The sequence below is a fragment of the Trachurus trachurus genome (genome assembly GCF_905171665.1).
Source record: "Trachurus trachurus genome assembly, chromosome: 24".
Taxonomy (NCBI): domain Eukaryota; kingdom Metazoa; phylum Chordata; class Actinopteri; order Carangiformes; family Carangidae; genus Trachurus; species Trachurus trachurus.
Genome location: NC_139910.1, coordinates 23908546 through 23925876, shown reverse-complemented (window position 1 = coordinate 23925876; position 17331 = coordinate 23908546). Strand labels below are relative to the sequence as shown.

General features: G+C 42.8%; 1 protein-coding gene across 1 annotated transcript in view; it reads left to right on the top strand.

Moving 5' to 3' along the window:
* Window positions 1-542: 542 nt before the first annotated feature.
* Window positions 543-17331, top strand: part of atad2b (ATPase family AAA domain containing 2B) — a 78776-nt gene continuing 61987 nt past the window's right edge. The window contains exons 1-19 of the mRNA XM_084000794.1: window positions 543-1054; window positions 2754-2920; window positions 3285-3316; window positions 3436-3583; window positions 4237-4336; window positions 4454-4583; window positions 4773-4922; window positions 5058-5133; window positions 5322-5423; window positions 6709-6820; window positions 6966-7081; window positions 7297-7471; window positions 7744-7832; window positions 8907-9066; window positions 10434-10524; window positions 11282-11593; window positions 12251-12401; window positions 14106-14292; window positions 14417-14602. Of these exons, the coding sequence (XP_083856920.1) occupies window positions 956-1054; window positions 2754-2920; window positions 3285-3316; window positions 3436-3583; window positions 4237-4336; window positions 4454-4583; window positions 4773-4922; window positions 5058-5133; window positions 5322-5423; window positions 6709-6820; window positions 6966-7081; window positions 7297-7471; window positions 7744-7832; window positions 8907-9066; window positions 10434-10524; window positions 11282-11593; window positions 12251-12401; window positions 14106-14292; window positions 14417-14602 (2583 nt within the window). The 5' untranslated portion in view covers window positions 543-955. The remainder of the gene's footprint in view (window positions 1055-2753; window positions 2921-3284; window positions 3317-3435; window positions 3584-4236; window positions 4337-4453; window positions 4584-4772; window positions 4923-5057; window positions 5134-5321; window positions 5424-6708; window positions 6821-6965; window positions 7082-7296; window positions 7472-7743; window positions 7833-8906; window positions 9067-10433; window positions 10525-11281; window positions 11594-12250; window positions 12402-14105; window positions 14293-14416; window positions 14603-17331) is intronic.

Genomic DNA, 17331 nt, shown 5'->3' with positions numbered 1-17331 from the left:
CACACACACACACACACACACACACACACACACACACACACACACACACACACACACACACACACACACACGGATGTCTGTTGGTTTAACTTGACAATGTGAAATTCTGGTGGATGTTTCAAATATCATCCCAAATTTCTCGGATGTGTGGTTCAAATTCAGTGGTAAGAGCAATTTTGACAACTGCAAGAGGGGAGAATAATAAATGAGACAAGCATTAAGGGTTACATTAAAGAACCACAACGTTTGATAATCATCAATAATCAATTTCTATGTAATGATCAAAACACTTTCTAAAGCATATACCATGAATTACACACTGTTCAATGTGTTTTCTGCCATCTTCAAACCAGTGCCCCTTTATTCTTAATGGTTCTTTTCCTCTCCAATCTAATAATTATTAAAAAATAAATAGCCTAAAAAAACAAGAACAAAAACTCCATAAAGCTAAAAAAAAACATGATAGACTATTTCGCTGGAGGACTCAAGCTCTTAAAAAAATATATCAGTTTTTCTTTTTTCCCCCTTATTTATAGGCTACTTCAGGGACTTGTGTGCTTCAAAGTTAGTGAAGTGACTTTATTTACCTTCTCTAAATTGTGTGTTCCCTAGTGGTCACTGTAAACACTCCAACTGTGAAATGAAAATTGCAACTCATAATAACGTAACATACTCATCTATATTGACCATTGTGGGGTTTTGTAATATTTGTGTTGTGTACATATCATAAGTAGGGTAGTAGTTCATGTTGTAGTATTCCAGTCAGCACAAATTAATGCACCTGCCAAACAGACCCACATCCACTTGCGAGAGAGAGAGGAGGGCTGAGAGAGATACACAGAGTGAGAGAGGGAGAAATGGCGCCTTGATGCTGCGCTCACTGAGGCAGTGTTTGGAGCCGGTTAGAGAAATTCAGTAAGGGCAGACAAAAGAAAAGAAAAAGAAAAAAAGAAACATGGTGAACACAAGGAAAAGCTCACGGCCAGGGAGCGGTCCCTACATCTCCTCCAGGACTAGGTCGTCGTCGAGAAACGAGCGAAACTCTGAAGAACATGTAAGCCGGTTTCTTTTCTTTGCCGGTGAGCTAGCTGCCTCTGCTGCTAGTTGGCTAGGTAGCCGTAGCCGTGGCCTCAAGGTGCTCCGCATAATACACGATTCACAGACAAGTACGAGCAGTGCTGAAGTTGACACCTGCCCGGTCAGGCAGGTACACAATACACCAAGTGAACACAGCGGTTGGTGCTCGTGTCACTGGCACGAGACGTGTTGTGCAGCTGTCAAATGGCAAAGCTAGCGGTGGTAACTCCTGGCTAGCCCTAACTTGAGTTCCCTTTGTGTTTGGCAATTTTTACCCGGCTGACTTGTTTCACCATTGTCTCCGCAAATTAGCCTCGTAAATGAAGACAGGTGGGATTTTCATACGAGGCTATCAGCAGTTCGTCATGTCACCGTCCTGCTCGTATCGTCGTGATTGTTTTCTCCAAACGACGAAGAGATAAAGCGATAGTTGAGCTAACGCTTGTAGGTTACAGCTAGCCCGACAGCTAGCTTACAGTGGGGGAAGGGAGTCCAGGTCCACAACAGTTGGCTGGCTCAAGTCCCGTATTTAGCAAGTCTGAACTTGGTGAACTTTGTGTTGTAAATACCCCCAAAGACCCCCACAGCCCGTTTTTACTACACATGTATAAAAACACTGGTATTGTGTTAAATAGTTTGATATTTTACTACTTTTCAGAAATCTACACTCAACTATCAGCATTAGTTGTTGCTCTAGTAGTCTGACCTACAAGCTGTCTGACAGTCTTTGTCTCAATGTAAACACTGAGATTATGCAAGGCAAAGGGCTCTGTGTTTCCGCACTATTTACGATTATCATAGCACTTAACACAGACGGACAGCATAATTCAGCGATCTGATAATTTATAGAGTCATTAGCACATTCTTGAGTTTTAATGGGCTCTTTGGCTAAGGGTTTTTATACTTTGTTAAATTGTGGTTCGAGAAATTCGAGTAATTCCTGGCTTATATCCAGTCTTGTGGATTGCAAGCCAGACTAACTGATGACACATGGAAATGCAAGCTGTTATTAAAAAGCTATAGAGTGATAAACCTTACACTCTTTCATGATTTAATGCGTTATTTTCAAGAATTCTGATTGTTTTGCACAAGAAGCTTTCAAAGCTGCCCCTTATCTGGAGATCTGTTGCTATAACTGACCATTGTTGTGTGACTTTGTTCCTCCTAAAATGATTCAAATGAAGAATGACTTAAAGGTGCAAGTGTTTGGCCACCTCTGTCCGTTCCATTTATCTTGCACCTCTTCGTCTGTCCAGTCAGTCAGACAAACCCCTCTGCAGGCATTGCAGACAGTTGCCTATGACAACAGTAAGATAGGCATTCATATCAACAGGGAAGTTAAGCTGTGAAGGGCATTAGCATCAAGGGCATATGTCTGCTTGGTGCTGTGTTGTGAATTTAGAGAATTCACTGAGGAGTTTGACACAAGGTGTCTTGTCTCATTAAAATACTCTAAATTTGATCTGTACTTGAGCATTTTGGTCATGCTTGCTAGTTATTTGCTCAATATTCATTTTCCTCCCTTTTCTTTAAACAATGACTGACAGTGTGAAGTGTTCACACAGATATTTGCAAAAAGGCTATTGATATTCTCTTGTTTTCGTTGCTTGCTTGTTCTGATTGCTTACCACTTCTGCCTTCTTCCCCATTGAAATGTTGATGTGCTGTTTTGACAGAAGGACCCCAGTAGTGATGTGAGCAGCCCCAGCAGCCCCCGATTAGCTCCCCCTTCCAAGCGGACACGGCGGCAGACCGCCCGTGGGTCCAGCTCTAGCGATACCTCCCCATCCCCTCAAGCGAAGGGCCAGAGGGTCAGCTGGGACATTCCCACCTACCGCACCAGGTCAGCTGCCGGCTTTTGTTGCACTCGTCTCATACACATCTTGCATAATATTGTGCAGCACAATGTTATAATGTCTTTGGCAGAAATAAGCCTTTTGTTTTAGTACAAATTGCAATGAAGTCATTTAGTTTAACTTATTTGTCTGAACAGTTGTTGAAGTTTAAATAAACCAGAATTATCCAGACAGCTGTTTGTTGTCACTGGCTGTTGAGTCAGACTTCATTAATTCTCTCATGTCATGTGTTGTAATCAGTGGTGCAGACAAACTTGAACATGAGCTCTCAAACAGTGTTTTGTGTGACTAATTGCAGTCTTCTGTACAGATGTCCATACATATTTCTTCACTCTGTTGTTTTATTTCTAGGCTGTCCTCTCGCATAATGCAGAATGGACACGGTAATGCAATTTCTTTTCAATCTGTTTAATTCCTTTTAAGCCATATTTTTAACATATGCATTTGGGAAACAAACAGGTATATAATTGGCTCCTAATTCAACTTTTTGTTAATGCTGCAGCCCATATGAATCACCGGAATGATGAGAGCGGAGGTGGAGATCACTCTCATATGAACGGCCATGTGGAGCTGAAGAGGAGTTGCCGGGTGAAGAAGAGCCAATTTGAACACCTCAATCAGAGCCTGCTGTTTGACCAGCTGGTCAACAGGTAGCTAACACACACCCCATGCTACCGACACCTGCCTTTGCAACTACTGCTTTGAAAATAGGTGGAGAAAGAGGATGTGCATTACTGAATTGATTCATTGATGTTGCAGCATAAATAACTCCACTTCTGCTTGGGAAAAGCATGAGAAATCCAGAAAGTATCAATTTTATGAGTTTCATTCGGTCACTGAGATGGTCATGTCTTTTTTCCTTGTATGGTATATGTATAAACACATAAACAATTTGATTTGGATGTTTCAAATGTTTTAGCACAATGATCCGCCTCATTGGATTTAAAATGAGATGTGACTTAGTTTACAAAGTTGACTTTCAGCCTAAACAGTGTTGTGACATTTTCATCGATATTGGTTGAACATTCGGTGGCGACCTTACTCTATTTCACACAGGTTTTTGTAAGAGTGAAATGCAAAGTTTACAAAATATGGAAATTACAGACAGATCTCAGCACTTTACTTTCATCGTCTTTCTGTTAAAATACCACCACTTTCCTAAAGTAAAGAGGCAACGCAGCAATAGTTCTACGGCTCATATTGCATTGCAATTCATACATTTCTCCCAGATGAAAGTGCTTGCTCATTTTGTGCTTGCATAGAGGTCCCTTCAGGTTGTCATAGTCTGTCTTTCTGTGCGCAGCACTGCCGAGGCTGTCCTTCAGGAGATGGACAACATCAGCAGCATAAGGCAGAACCGTGAGGTGGAGCGTCTTCGCATGTGGACAGGAGACACTGAAGAAGTGAGTGTGGCCACAGTGTAAGACACAAAGCAGAACCATTAAAGGGCAGCACCACTGAATCTGTGATGATCTCACATGCACACAAGTGATGTGTATTAAGCAAAATTTTTCTTTCAGGAAAACATGGACATGTATTCGCGGGTGAAGCGCAGGAAATCCATGCGCAGGAGCACTTTCAGCATGCCTACTCACCACAAAGTCATGAGCAAAACGGAGCAGGAGGAGGAAGAGGAGGAAGGCACAGAGGGTCAGTTTCCTGCTGATGTTCTACCCATGAATCAGTGGAGTGAGGGGAGAGATGATGAAAACTTTATGAAGAGCCTCTTTCTCTGTAACAAAAAGATTTGATATCTTAGTGTACTGAGGGAAATCTTTTAAACGCTTACACTTGGTAGTATTTTTATTTGATGTTTGAAACCACCTTTGTGACTCTCAGAATCTCACGGTGAAGAAGAGGAGGAGGACGCAGAGGATGACGATGAAGACGATGAAGGAGATGATGTGGAAGAGGCCGGAGAGGAAAATGGCAGACCATACAATCTGAGGCAGCGGAAGACGGTGCAGAGATATGAGGCCCCACCTATTGGTACTTACTTTGTCTTTTCATCAAAGCTTTATTGTATGAACTTGCTCTACTTGCTATTTATGTTAATATGTCCTTTTAATTTAATAACGCTTTAGGTTTGAGCCATAACCAGTCGCCCTGTTTTTGCTTTTTCAGAGCCTGTGAACAGAAAACAGAGCAACCCTTCACTTTTTGACACCCACAGATCCCCAGCAAGAAGAAGCCATATAAGGTTGGTAGCAACTTAATTTGTCACATCTGACGGTGAATGTTTAACAACGTGTGACTTTTAAGCAGCTTTTTACGCTACCATGACTAATGAATTCAGAGCTGTGGTTGCAAAAAGGTCTTTTCCTCTTCATTAAGGACTGTGACAGGGTAGTTGTGTGATACTAATTCTAGATTGCCTCACTTCTCCAGAGTGAAGAAACATGCCATTCACAGCAGCGACACCACCTCGTCCTCTGATGAGGAGCGATTCGAGCGGAGAAAAAGCAAGAGCATGACCCGGGCTAGAAACAGGTGACTTCTGTTTTTTTTTTTTTAATCCTTCTTCCACCTGCATCTATTTGACTTTTGTTTTGATTGAAAAAGTTTTGTTAGTTTTTTAAAGAGACAGTAGGATTGTTAAAGGAACTGTATGTAAGAAATGTACAGAAGTACTTAATATGTCACCAGAGACAACAATGGTACAGCCAGAAAAAAAAAATGCAGCCTGCAGATCATGTTTATGTTTTGATTTTGTGTTTTGGTGTGTTGCGCCACCCATTGCTCGTCTGTGGCATTTTGGCCTCCGGGTTGCCAGTTAAGCTACCACTGAGTTGCAGCTACAGCTGGGAGAGAAAACGACCTCCAATTGGGACTGCAATAAAAAATTTGAACGATTTCGATTATTGGCTATGGTTATAGTTCCTTGATATCACATAGGAGAAATAAGCGGCTTGTCACTGTGCTGTCTGATGCACCACCTCCTGACGTAAGCATATAGTTAGTTTGAGCTGTAGCAGCTGCAGCTAAAGGGAAGAATTACAAAGTAAAAGTTGGAAAAAAGAGAGGAAATGTGGTGAAATGGAGTACATTAAGTGTTGGTGAATGTGCGGAGCAGTTCATGTGATGAGTCCAGCCCGGTCAGTTCACTGAGCCATCATGTGTTATGATCCAAATGGTCAGAAAGTGGAGGAGAAAGCTCTGACTGTGAAAACACTGTTAATTCTGCGGTAACACGTCTCATACGTTGGCTGATCTACAGCATGAAGAAGATGCACTAAGGCTTCTGTAGATACGGGGTAACAGTGTGTGTGTTTGTGTGTGCCAGCGCTGCGCACACAGACACACACACAGCATCAGAGCGGTGAAGTGACCAATAACCTGCAGATCACCCGAGCTGACGTGACCTCCGCTAGCAATAAACAGTCAGAGTAAAAAGCTAAATATTCATCAACAGCCTGCTCAAACTACAGAAACGCAAACACATAGGAGATAAATGTACTATGATAACAAATGTAGATGTACTGCTGCTTCATCCCTCTCACTGCACGTAGTAACTAATGCAGTCTAACATGTTTTAGAGAGGAATGATCATCTTTACTTTGAGGCTGTAGAGTGAGTCTCGGGTACCATAGCCATGGCGCGCGTGGTTAACTGGCAACCTCGAGTCTGGGGGCGAGGGGAGGGGAAACAACGCGCTGCAGTGTTTTGAATTTGACTGCAGCAACAGTTGTGGCCACAGTCTTACACACAGCTCCTTTAATGTTGTTATATATTTGTACTCCTTGGTAACATTATGTTATCCTTATTTGTTTCACAGATGTTTGCCCATGAACTTGACTGGAGAAGATCTGGCTAGTGGAGTGTTGCGTGATCGGGTGAAAGTGGGTGCCAGCTTGGCTGATGTGGATCCAATGAACCTTGATACCTCTGTGAGTGGAAATGTTAATAAATGCCAAAAAAGATGTAGCAGCGCAACTTGAGATTTATACACTTCAGTAAATATTGTAGCCAAACAGAGAGGCCTATTAAGAGTATCAATGTTCATAGTAGGGAATCATGTCTTTTTCTCCTCAGGTGAAATTTGACAGTGTGGGTGGCCTCAGTTATCACATCCAGTCACTAAAGGAGATGGTAGTGTTCCCTCTGCTTTACCCTGAAATCTTTGAGAGGTTCAAGATTCAACCTCCCAGGTGAGAAGAACTAACATGATTTTTTAGTTAGATTTGATGGAAAAAATGGCTTTCATAAAATTTCACTACAGACATACTGTCCATTTTTATGATGGCATTACTTTTATCATCTTTTTGATACATAATTGTACAAAAGAACCGAGTTATGAGTTAAGTGGTGTTCTTTTAGATGATCAAGTTTACATAGATTCTGTTTCCTCCCGTCCCCTTTTTAGAGGATGTTTGTTCTACGGCCCCCCGGGGACAGGAAAGACCCTGGTTGCACGGGCACTTGCCAATGAGTGTAGCCAGGGAGACAGGAAGGTTTCCTTCTTCATGAGGAAAGGAGCCGACTGCCTCAGCAAATGGGTCGGTGAATCAGAACGTCAGCTACGCCTGCTCTTTGACCAGGTGAGTCACTCACAGGGAGTTTTATTAATTCTTGCACGATGGAGTCAGTCACTTGACCTGAACTGACCTAACCTGACACAGTATAAATAGGAAACTGGTAATTTGCTGCTGGTAAAGTATCTTCACTGAATATTTCCTGTGTGCTGCAATATTGTTTTTCAGATTCTTTATAAAAAAGCAGGCTGAATCATCCAGGTAGATGCATTTTTGAGTGAGTTTAATGTTCTCTTTCCCTTTGGTTTGACCTTGGTTTTGTGTATGCTTTTGATCAGGCGTACCTGATGAGGCCATCTATCATTTTCTTTGATGAGATTGATGGTTTGGCTCCTGTTCGCTCCAGCAGGCAAGACCAGATACACAGGTAAGACTGTGGCTTAACACTCACATTATACAAGACTGTGCAAATGTTCTATGTGGTTGTTTATAGATGAAACATACTGGTACCTCCAGCATGGCCCAGTGTAAAATTGCACTTATAATTTACACTTACTAATCAGTCTTTCAGTGACCTCAATAATCACTTTCGTCAAGGACTTCAGGGAATTGTCATAGAGACCATAGCCAAGCATTGAATTAGTCATTTTTATTCCTCCTTTTAAATACACACAAAAGCTGCTTTAAAGAACCACAAACATCTGTCGACATGCAGTGGTGAAACTGTCAAAATTGTGGCTGCTTTTACTTTTGCTCACATTTGCATGCCAGCCTGTGTGGAGGTTTAAAATGCTGCTGCTATTACGCTCCTCGCCAAAAGGTGGCACAGGTTCGCTGGAACTGCAGGTCCAAACACTGCCGCCACTCCAGCTCTGACTTGGCCGGTTCTGCATCTCAGTGGTTCACATCAATGATATATTTGTAACATAACTATTTCACTTCTGATTTTCAACGGGTGATGCAGGTGAGGAAGCGTCCTATTATGCAAACAGCTTGCAGTTGGTCCTGAAGAAAACAGTTGCCATCTAAAATAAACGAGATATTTGCGAAATGTAGCAAAACAATTCCGGAGCACATTTGATTCAAATCATGAATGCGTGTTATGCTCGAGTTTACAGATGCTCTCCTCTTTCTGCCATGCTGGGTAAATACATGCATGGAGCTCAAGTCAACAGAGAAACAGAACAGTTGATATTTTTGCCTCACACTGTTTTGTTCATTATGCCTGTTTGATTGAGCAGGTGTTTGCAGAAATAAGACCTTGTTTATTTGGTCAGCACTCACTCGAGAGGCTTGTCAATATTGTTTCAAACTCAAAAAGTTTCAGGACCCTGGATGTCTGCATGTATATTATGTGTGATATTGTAAGTTTTTGCAACATTTATTATTATTTAATAGATTAAGCTTTTATTTTATACTTTGTGTGGCAGTTGTTGTGTAATTTTGCTGTTTTGCTACATAAAACACAAATGCGTCACTTATCTGTCCTTCTGCTGTTTAGTTCTATCGTGTCCACTCTGCTGGCCTTGATGGACGGCTTGGACAGTCGTGGGGAGATAGTGGTCATTGGTGCTACAAACAGACTCGACTCTATCGACCCAGCACTCAGGAGGCCTGGACGCTTTGACCGGGAGTTTCTGTTCAACCTGCCCGACAAGACGGTGAGACAGAGTGGAACATGATTGTATACAGTGGACACGTGCGCAATGGACACATTGTTATCACATCACTTCTTGTTTTCAATGCGCTTGTGTTTTCGTTTGAGAAACATTAATATTTCATTGCTGTACCTCAAAGAATGTGTTCAACATGTACAGTAGGCTATATTTGTACCTTTTAGATAAAATGAGACCACTTGGCAACGGCCTACAATATTCTGTGTAAGGATCACACACTTTGCGCACAAGGCTGCACCTACATGCACACCCAGGTGGAGACACTATAATGCTGAAGTAATTAGTGTTTTACTCATCTGAGTCCTGTGACAAAATTAGAGCATGGAGCCCTCTGGCTATTAAGAGTCTCCTCTCCTGTTTTTCACTCTGCTGGATGTTTTGATCCAACAAGCGAGTGGTAAAGCAGATGCTCATTAGGTTTCTGGAAAATTAAAAATCAATTTCACCACATTTATTAATATGCAGATCTGATTGCTTTAATCTTGCACTTGGGGAGAGTTATTTATTTATTTTTTTGCCACTGCTCACAAAACAATGTTACACATGTGTGAGTGTGACAGTGAGTCAGATAAACAGCCCAGTGTAGGTGACTCCTTCCCATTGAGCCTATCTAATGGGTTGACTCACATCGTTTATCCACACAGTAGGACGATCGTGAATCAAAGCGTAATCTGCTGGCCATTGCTGGCTGAACTCCGCCGGTACTGAGCGCCAAAAAAACCTTGTTCTTCTTGTGCAAATAGCGAGCCTCTCCACTCATTCTAGTCGGGCTCCCTCCTGGTATTACCCGGGCTAGGAGCCTGTACGAAGTCTGGCCCAGTTGTGTCGTTTGAATAGAAAGGGGAGATGTGATGAAAGATGATGAAAACTGTTGCCCTTCATTCACGACAAAGACCACTTTGTTCTTAATGCCTGCTCATCAAAGCGCAGTCGTGTGGAGACGTTGCGATGAATTGAAGGGTGCATTGTGCTGAAGTGTTAGCGAGCCCTTCAGTTGAGCTCACTCGTGCACTCGTGCCAGTTTTGATCTTTCTCCCGGTGTTATCGGCTCTAGATAGAATAAAGGCTGCACTCAATGAATCATGTCTTTAATTAAGATATTTATGAAGTGATTTCCCCAGGTATCATTGCCATGCTGTTTCTTTCCTTTGTCTTGGCTTCTGCAACATACTGTCTGAATGATGCATGGGGTTCTTTACATTGTTTGTTAGCAGTGGCAGGTACAGGAGCGGTTACTCATCTTACTTGATGTTTTTTTGTGTATAAGACTGCACAGGCTTTGTGTTTCCTTGTGTACTGACTTTTCTTTTGTGTTCCTCTTTACTCTTTTCCACTCCAAATCCTCCCTTTAGGCCAGAAAGCACATCTTGGAGATTCACACGAGGGACTGGAATCCCAAATTAGCTCAGCCATTTGTAAATGAGCTTGCAGAAAAATGTGTCGGTAAGAGTGACAACTGTGTACACCACTGTATCCCATGCTTGCTGTGTTGGTATTAGGGATGCACATCTTGAATTTCTTTTAATGACTGATAACCGACGCCTGCAACTGATAAGATTAAAACGGGGCGATCGCCCATGGTTTTCTTTTTTTGCAGTTATAAAATAAACACACATGCGCTGCAACAGCTGATCAGCACCAGATCCACTGTGCTCCGTCTCAGATGGATCTTCCAGTGTTGAACTCTTTTTATATGAAGTGCAGCCAAACACCAGGCTGAAGAGAAAGGAACAGCAGAGCAGCAACGTCCTTTTTTTTTCTTTCCTTTTTTTTCTTTCCTTTTTTTAGCAGCGCTGTTGTTACAGAAGATGCACATCTATGTCCGTGTGGGCTACATTTATTGTCTGACCTTCCCTCATGGGGACTGCGCCGCATAACTGGCACATACCGTCAGTCCTCCTGTGTAACTTTTTGCTGCGAAATATGACTGAAGGCACGTGGAAGTCTGTATGTGTCGACATGCCCCCATGAGTTGACGACATAAGGAGCAAAAGAAATAAATTAATAAACCGATAATATTTATCGGTCAAATTTCCTGTTAATGGTTAAGCGGTTAATCATCATGTGCATCCCTAGTTGGTATAATGTCAAATGGTAGACTGTATACATCCATGTTCTCTATGTCACTTCAAAAAACAACCTTTTTTTATTTGGCTGTAGTAATGACTAACCTCTGTGTATGTGTGTGGTTTGTACTCAGGCTACTGTGGTGCTGACATCAAAGCACTTTGCACAGAGGCAGCCTTGGCGGCTCTGCGTCGCCGCTACCCCCAGATCTATGGCAGCAGCGTCAAACTGAAGCTGGATGTCACCTCTATCGTTCTGGGGCCTGGCGACTTCAGCAAGGCCATGAGGACAATCGTCCCAGCCTCCCAGAGGGCACTGGCTCCCCCAGGCAGAGCCCTGTCTCCCACCCTCAGGCCCCTGCTGGCCAGCTCTTTCTCCTTGGTGCTGAAAGCTCTGCTCCGAGTCTTCCCCCACGCTCAGTGCACTGATAAGGACAACACACATGGTAGGGATCTGGCACCCAGGGGCCCCTGGTTTCAGCTGTATCGTTTGTTTATGCTTCCCCGTTGCTGGCTGCTGCTTCTCCCACCTTGACTCTCGCTCTCCTTTCCCTTGCCACCTGTCTGACTTGTTAGTGCGCCTTCCCTGTTGGCACTTTTGTAATGAGGTGGGGAGAAAGAGAAAGAGACTATTAAATAGTACAAAGTGCTTTGTATCACCCTCACACACTGAACATAGACTCAGTGGTGGAACACCCCCCCTGAGTATGGGGAGATTGGATAACTAGTTATCCTGCGAACACTTCAATACCAGCTCCCACTCCCGTCAACAAAAGGGTGTTTACAGCAGATTAGCTACAATGCAGCACAATCCCAGAGTTGTACCTCTTCCACCCCATAATAGCATGAATTTCTTGCGGTGTTGTATCACTTTAAACTGTATTACATCTCGTCTAATAAGCCAACTCTCTTTTTTGTACTCTCACTTTTTTGGTGAAATGGCTACATTAATGTCAGTGATAGTGTTGCCTTGAGGATTTAACTTTGTAGAAACTAACTTTTTTTAGTGAATTTACCACCACTGTTGCACAGTTGTGCCAGGGAAGGCGAGTTCCTGCATACAGTATGTGTGACTGTGTAAACACTGTTCCTCTCTGTGCTAGGCGGTGACAATCAACTGCTCGAAGAGGACTTGTACAGCGACGATGACAATGAGGAAGGCTCTGCTTCCATCTATGAAGTCGAGCCTGCTGCATCCCCAAAGAGTCAGCTCTCTTCTTCTGCAGTGCACGGACCCTTCCTCCATTTCTCCTCGTGAGTTAACATTAAAAAAAAAACATTTTCATTTTCCCCTGGCGATGAAGTTGCCATATTTTAAGTGGTGACACAGGGACACACGATGACTTTGTCATTGTACAAACCAAAGTCTTAAAGGGATAGTTCAACATTTTGGCAAATTCTCTTGTAACGTTCTGTTATTATCTAATAGCGTGGTGAATGTGCAGGTCATAACTTGTCCATGAGAGTGTTTTGGAGTTGTTGGGTTGTGTATTTGATGAGTTTGATGAGGGAAACCAAGAAATCCCATTAGCCTCTGTAGCGTAGCTCTGAGCAGCTCACGCCGTTCTAAAAACAGCTTGCACCGACAATTAAAGGTAACAAACCTACTGCTATGACTACGGATTATGACAATGGGCCAATTTTGCCAAAATGTTGAACTATCCCTTTAATGGATTCCACTGTAGCCATCTATTAAGGGACTCGTAAAAATCTAATGTACCATGGTAATATAGTAACCAGTACCTTACAACTAGTGGGGCAGCTCCTAAGTCAAATATAAGACATTATTCCCCCCACTAGTTTTCAAGTCAAAGTGTCAAATAAGACGAACAATACAGAGATGAACATCAATATTTCTTAACTGTCAACACCATATGGCTAGATCAGAGGGGGGGATAACAACATTTCTGCTATTAGTCACAATCTGTGCTTGAATTCAAAAATGGAGAACTGTGAATTGGAATACTCAAGGACTGACTTGTGGCTTTTCATTTGCTGAAACACTTTATTGATGAACCTATTAAGCAGTCATAAAGCTTTTAGTTTTACACAATATGCTTGGAAGATTGAATGGGATGTTTTCTTACTATATCACTGTGTGATTATTTGAAAGAACAACTTTTCAGAGCATGCATTTACAAATCTAGGAAGGCTTTATTGATTATTAAAAATGACTTTAAAAGCAGCAAATGCCCCATTAGCTCTCTTCAGTGCTCAGAAAGGCCATGTTTACTTGGCTGAACCTTGGAGCTCATATAAAGGTGTCCTGCTGGTGTAGTTAAGGAGAACATATAGGAGAGAGAATTAAATGTGAGACTCAGTTATTTCTTGCTTGCCAAATACTTACGAAAACACACTGGAGGATTAGTGCGAGTTGTGTGTTGATTCATTCAGACAGTCAGAAGCTGGTGTGAGCAGAGCCTTATGTAATATGGTGGAAATTTCAGGTTGGCCCAGACTCTAATCAGCTTCTGCTATGTTTCCTCTAACTACCTAACTTGATGTGTGGTGGTGTGTTAAATCACTTCAGCTGAGCTCAGGGTTCCTGGAACTCCAGCTGCTAACAGTCCGTTGTTGTTCAAAGGAGGGTACATCAGTCTTAATTGTGTGTTATGATGCTTTTGTTTATCTTGTTTGGTTCCAGATATAATGTTTTCAGTTTTGTCAGGAACAGTGCGCAGAGAGATCTATTTTCACCTGTATTTTAAATATATATTATTTACTAATTTACTTTCACAGTCAAGACTTATCACTGTATTGCCATACAAGGTTTTATAATGACGACTTGTTGTGGACTTCTGGTATCAAGCTGATCAATATCAGTGTACAGCAGCAAATAATCAAAACCTTAATGGGCTTCTGCTGTGACACTGCTTATCTGAATGGCAGTATAACTGCTGGTCAGTAATCATGAGGTGATAAATGCTATGCTAACTATGAACTCCCATCTGCTTGCAGCTCTGCCCTGCAACAGCCCACAGCGTACCGGCCTCGTCTGCTGCTGGCCGGCCCCTCAGGCTCAGGACAGAGCTCCCACTTGGCCCCTGCTTTGCTGCACCACCTGGACAAGCTGCCAGTGCACCGCCTGGATTTGCCCACTCTCTACTCCGTCAGTGCTAAGACACCGGAGGAGTCCTGCGCTCAGGTAACACACACAGACACGCACTCATCCGTGTGCACACATATGGAGGGAATACTCTGTTTCCCTGCTTTATTGTGGCTTGTACCGTGGTGCTTTTTAAAAAATTCATTATCTGTTATCGCTGTAGGTTTTCCGTGAGGCCTGCTGGAGCATGCCCAGTGTGGTATTCATGCCGCATATCTCAGAGTGGTGGGAGACAGTGGGTGACACTGTGAAGAGCACCTTCCTCACCCTGCTGCAGGATGTGCCCTCTTTCAGCCCTGTCCTTATCCTCGCCACTGCTGAGACTCACTACTCACAGCTGTCAGAAGAGGTAGAATCACACCCACACACACACCACACACCACACACACACACACAGCCGAGCTGGCATTTTCAGCTTTACCTGTAGACCTGCCTTATGTTTCATATCGCTGTTTATGCAATTGTGTCCATTATGTGAGAAGGGAGACTTTCATACGGTAGTGGAGGCTGAAACATTATTCAAAGGTTTCTTTTTCCCCCTCATCGTCAGGGGCGCTACTCACACAGGATGTCACAGTCAAGGTCAGCCGCTCCCACTGAGTTTTTATCTACTTTGGCTCCATCTCTGTTTTCTTGTCATTTATCCCACTGTCCACTTTTCTCCCTGGGTCCCCCCACCCCTGCCCCTTCATCCTTTCTCCAGGATTTATCATTCTCTTTGGGAAAGCCAAAGCAGAGTCAGACCACCTGCTGTGGTTTTTGTCTGTAAGGGCGGCATTGCCACAGAGAAAGGAGAAATAGAGAAAAGAGATGGTGAAAAGTAAGAGGAGGGTCCTCACTTTCAAACAGAATGGCTTTAATTAGTTCAGAGCTGGGTAACACACCATATCATTATGTCTGCCTATGCAGCCTATTGCAGATTCATTTCCCCCTGTTTCTATATTTATGTACGTGTGTGGCTGACTGTTACTGTTTTGGCGAGGCTTCAGCCCTGCTACTGCTCCGAGGCAGGAAGGGCTCTTGAGATGATTCTCTCGCTGTAGTTGACTCATTTAGGATAAAGGCACCTGGGCTTTTTCAACCTCTGTAGTTTTATTCTCTTTTTGGTCATTTTAACATGTCTCGATATCTTTTTTTTTTTTCATGCTGTCATTTTTCTTTTTTTGTTGTGTGGTTGATATCTCCCTGGAAATTCTCTGTGTTCCTTTCAGGCTTTTTTTTTTTGTTGCCTCGCTTAACTTCGCCGTTGTTGTTCATCCACATGCTGTGTTAAGAGATTAGGTATGAAAATGGAAGTAATCACACCCCACAGACAACTCAGCCACTGTGTCACAGGGTACATTGCGATTCATTACATACTATGTGACTGGCAGGAACGGTGTAAGATTGGCAATTACTGCTCTCTTGAAATTACCTTTTCTTTGGTCAATGAACACATGGCCAAGTGGCATGGCAAATTGGGAAACTTTTGATTGGGGACCAATGGTGTGCTCAAGTCAACGTGGAGCCAGGATGAGGGTATCAAGACTGTCCCCAGGCTGAGCTGGCCTCCTCCTGTGTGCTCTCCATTTCAGTGGCTCGCACTGGTAGTTTGTAGGATTGCATCGTTGCACTTGTTAATCAGTTCCTTTCTTAACTTTTTACAGCCACATTGTAAAAATGGCTTCACTCATTTTCTTTTTCTTTTTTTTATAGTATATAAATATATATATCAGGGCTTTTTGCCTTTAATTGATAGCACTGTGAGAGACAGGAAGTGGGCAGGCAGAGAGCAGTGACAAGATGCTATATACAAGATGCCTCTGTCTGTCCTCCTTACACACTGACAATGATAAACACTTAGGATGTGATGATGAACATTTGACAGAAAGATTAACTTTATTGCATTACCCTTTTGCTGGACTGCTGCCAGTTAGTACTTTATGTACTCCACATCTTTGACTGTTTTACAATGACATGTTGGCTGCTCTAATGCTACACTGAGCCCACTCGGTGCTCCAGACAAGCTTTAGTCTAAAGGTTGGCAGTCTTCTCACACAACTACCACTGTAGGTGTTTTTTCAATGGGATGCGGGGGCAATTACAAGCTCTGTGTGGAAGTCAGCAAGAGGATCATATCCAGTAGTTGGTCCCACTGAAACAGTGCCACAGGTTTTACCAGAGGGGGTAAGACCTGCAGACCGTTTGCTGGAAGGGTTTTATTTAGGCTGCGTGTGTATGTGTGAGCTTAAACTGTTTTGTTTTGTCTAATAACTGGGGCCATTTGCAATAAATTGTTTGTTTTGTTAAATGATAGTGCTTATTCTTTGTCTGAAGAGCTGCCTTCAGGCAACGTTTGAGAAGCTTCAGTTTTAATTTTTAGGCACGAACATGCTGCAGCCTTTGGTGCTTTAAGTGATTTGGCTATCTTTGAGAGTGTTGTTTCACTCTCTGGCTCTGAGAACATAGTGACAGCTGCTGCCTCAGCTCCAAACCTCAGCAGGGAACAGACAGCCTCCTTCCCCAGCCAAAACTGACACTACAGGCTCGGGTCCAACTACATAGCTCCCCTCCCTCCCTCCCCCCCTTACAGCCATTCACTATGTGTAGATCCACTTCCTTTCAGGAGGAGGACGGGTGGAAATGGCTGCAACACGTGACTCCAACGCTTTTACGGACGTGTCCTTTGAGGCATTACAAGTGCACCGTAACATATGAACTTCATGTTGAGTGTGAATGCTTACACCACATTTAACCATAAGGACATGATTATTGGTGCTGCATCACGAATCAGGTCTGAGTGCTGAAACACAGCAGATGTAATGTTGTAAACAACCATGTCCTCACCAAATATGCCAGACCTTTTGCTTTTGATGGCTTTCGCAGATCATTTTTAATTGCTGTCATTGTGCTTTTTGAGATTTTGACATTTGGATTTAATTTTGATTGGGAAAATCGACTACCTATCTTTATAGGAGAGTTGGATTTAACTCAGACTGTTAGTTTAAGAAGGTTTCAATTTGAGCGACATCATGATTCTGTGAAATAATTAACATAGTTTAATTATAACAGGCTCAAAACATACCCTGTTTATCATGC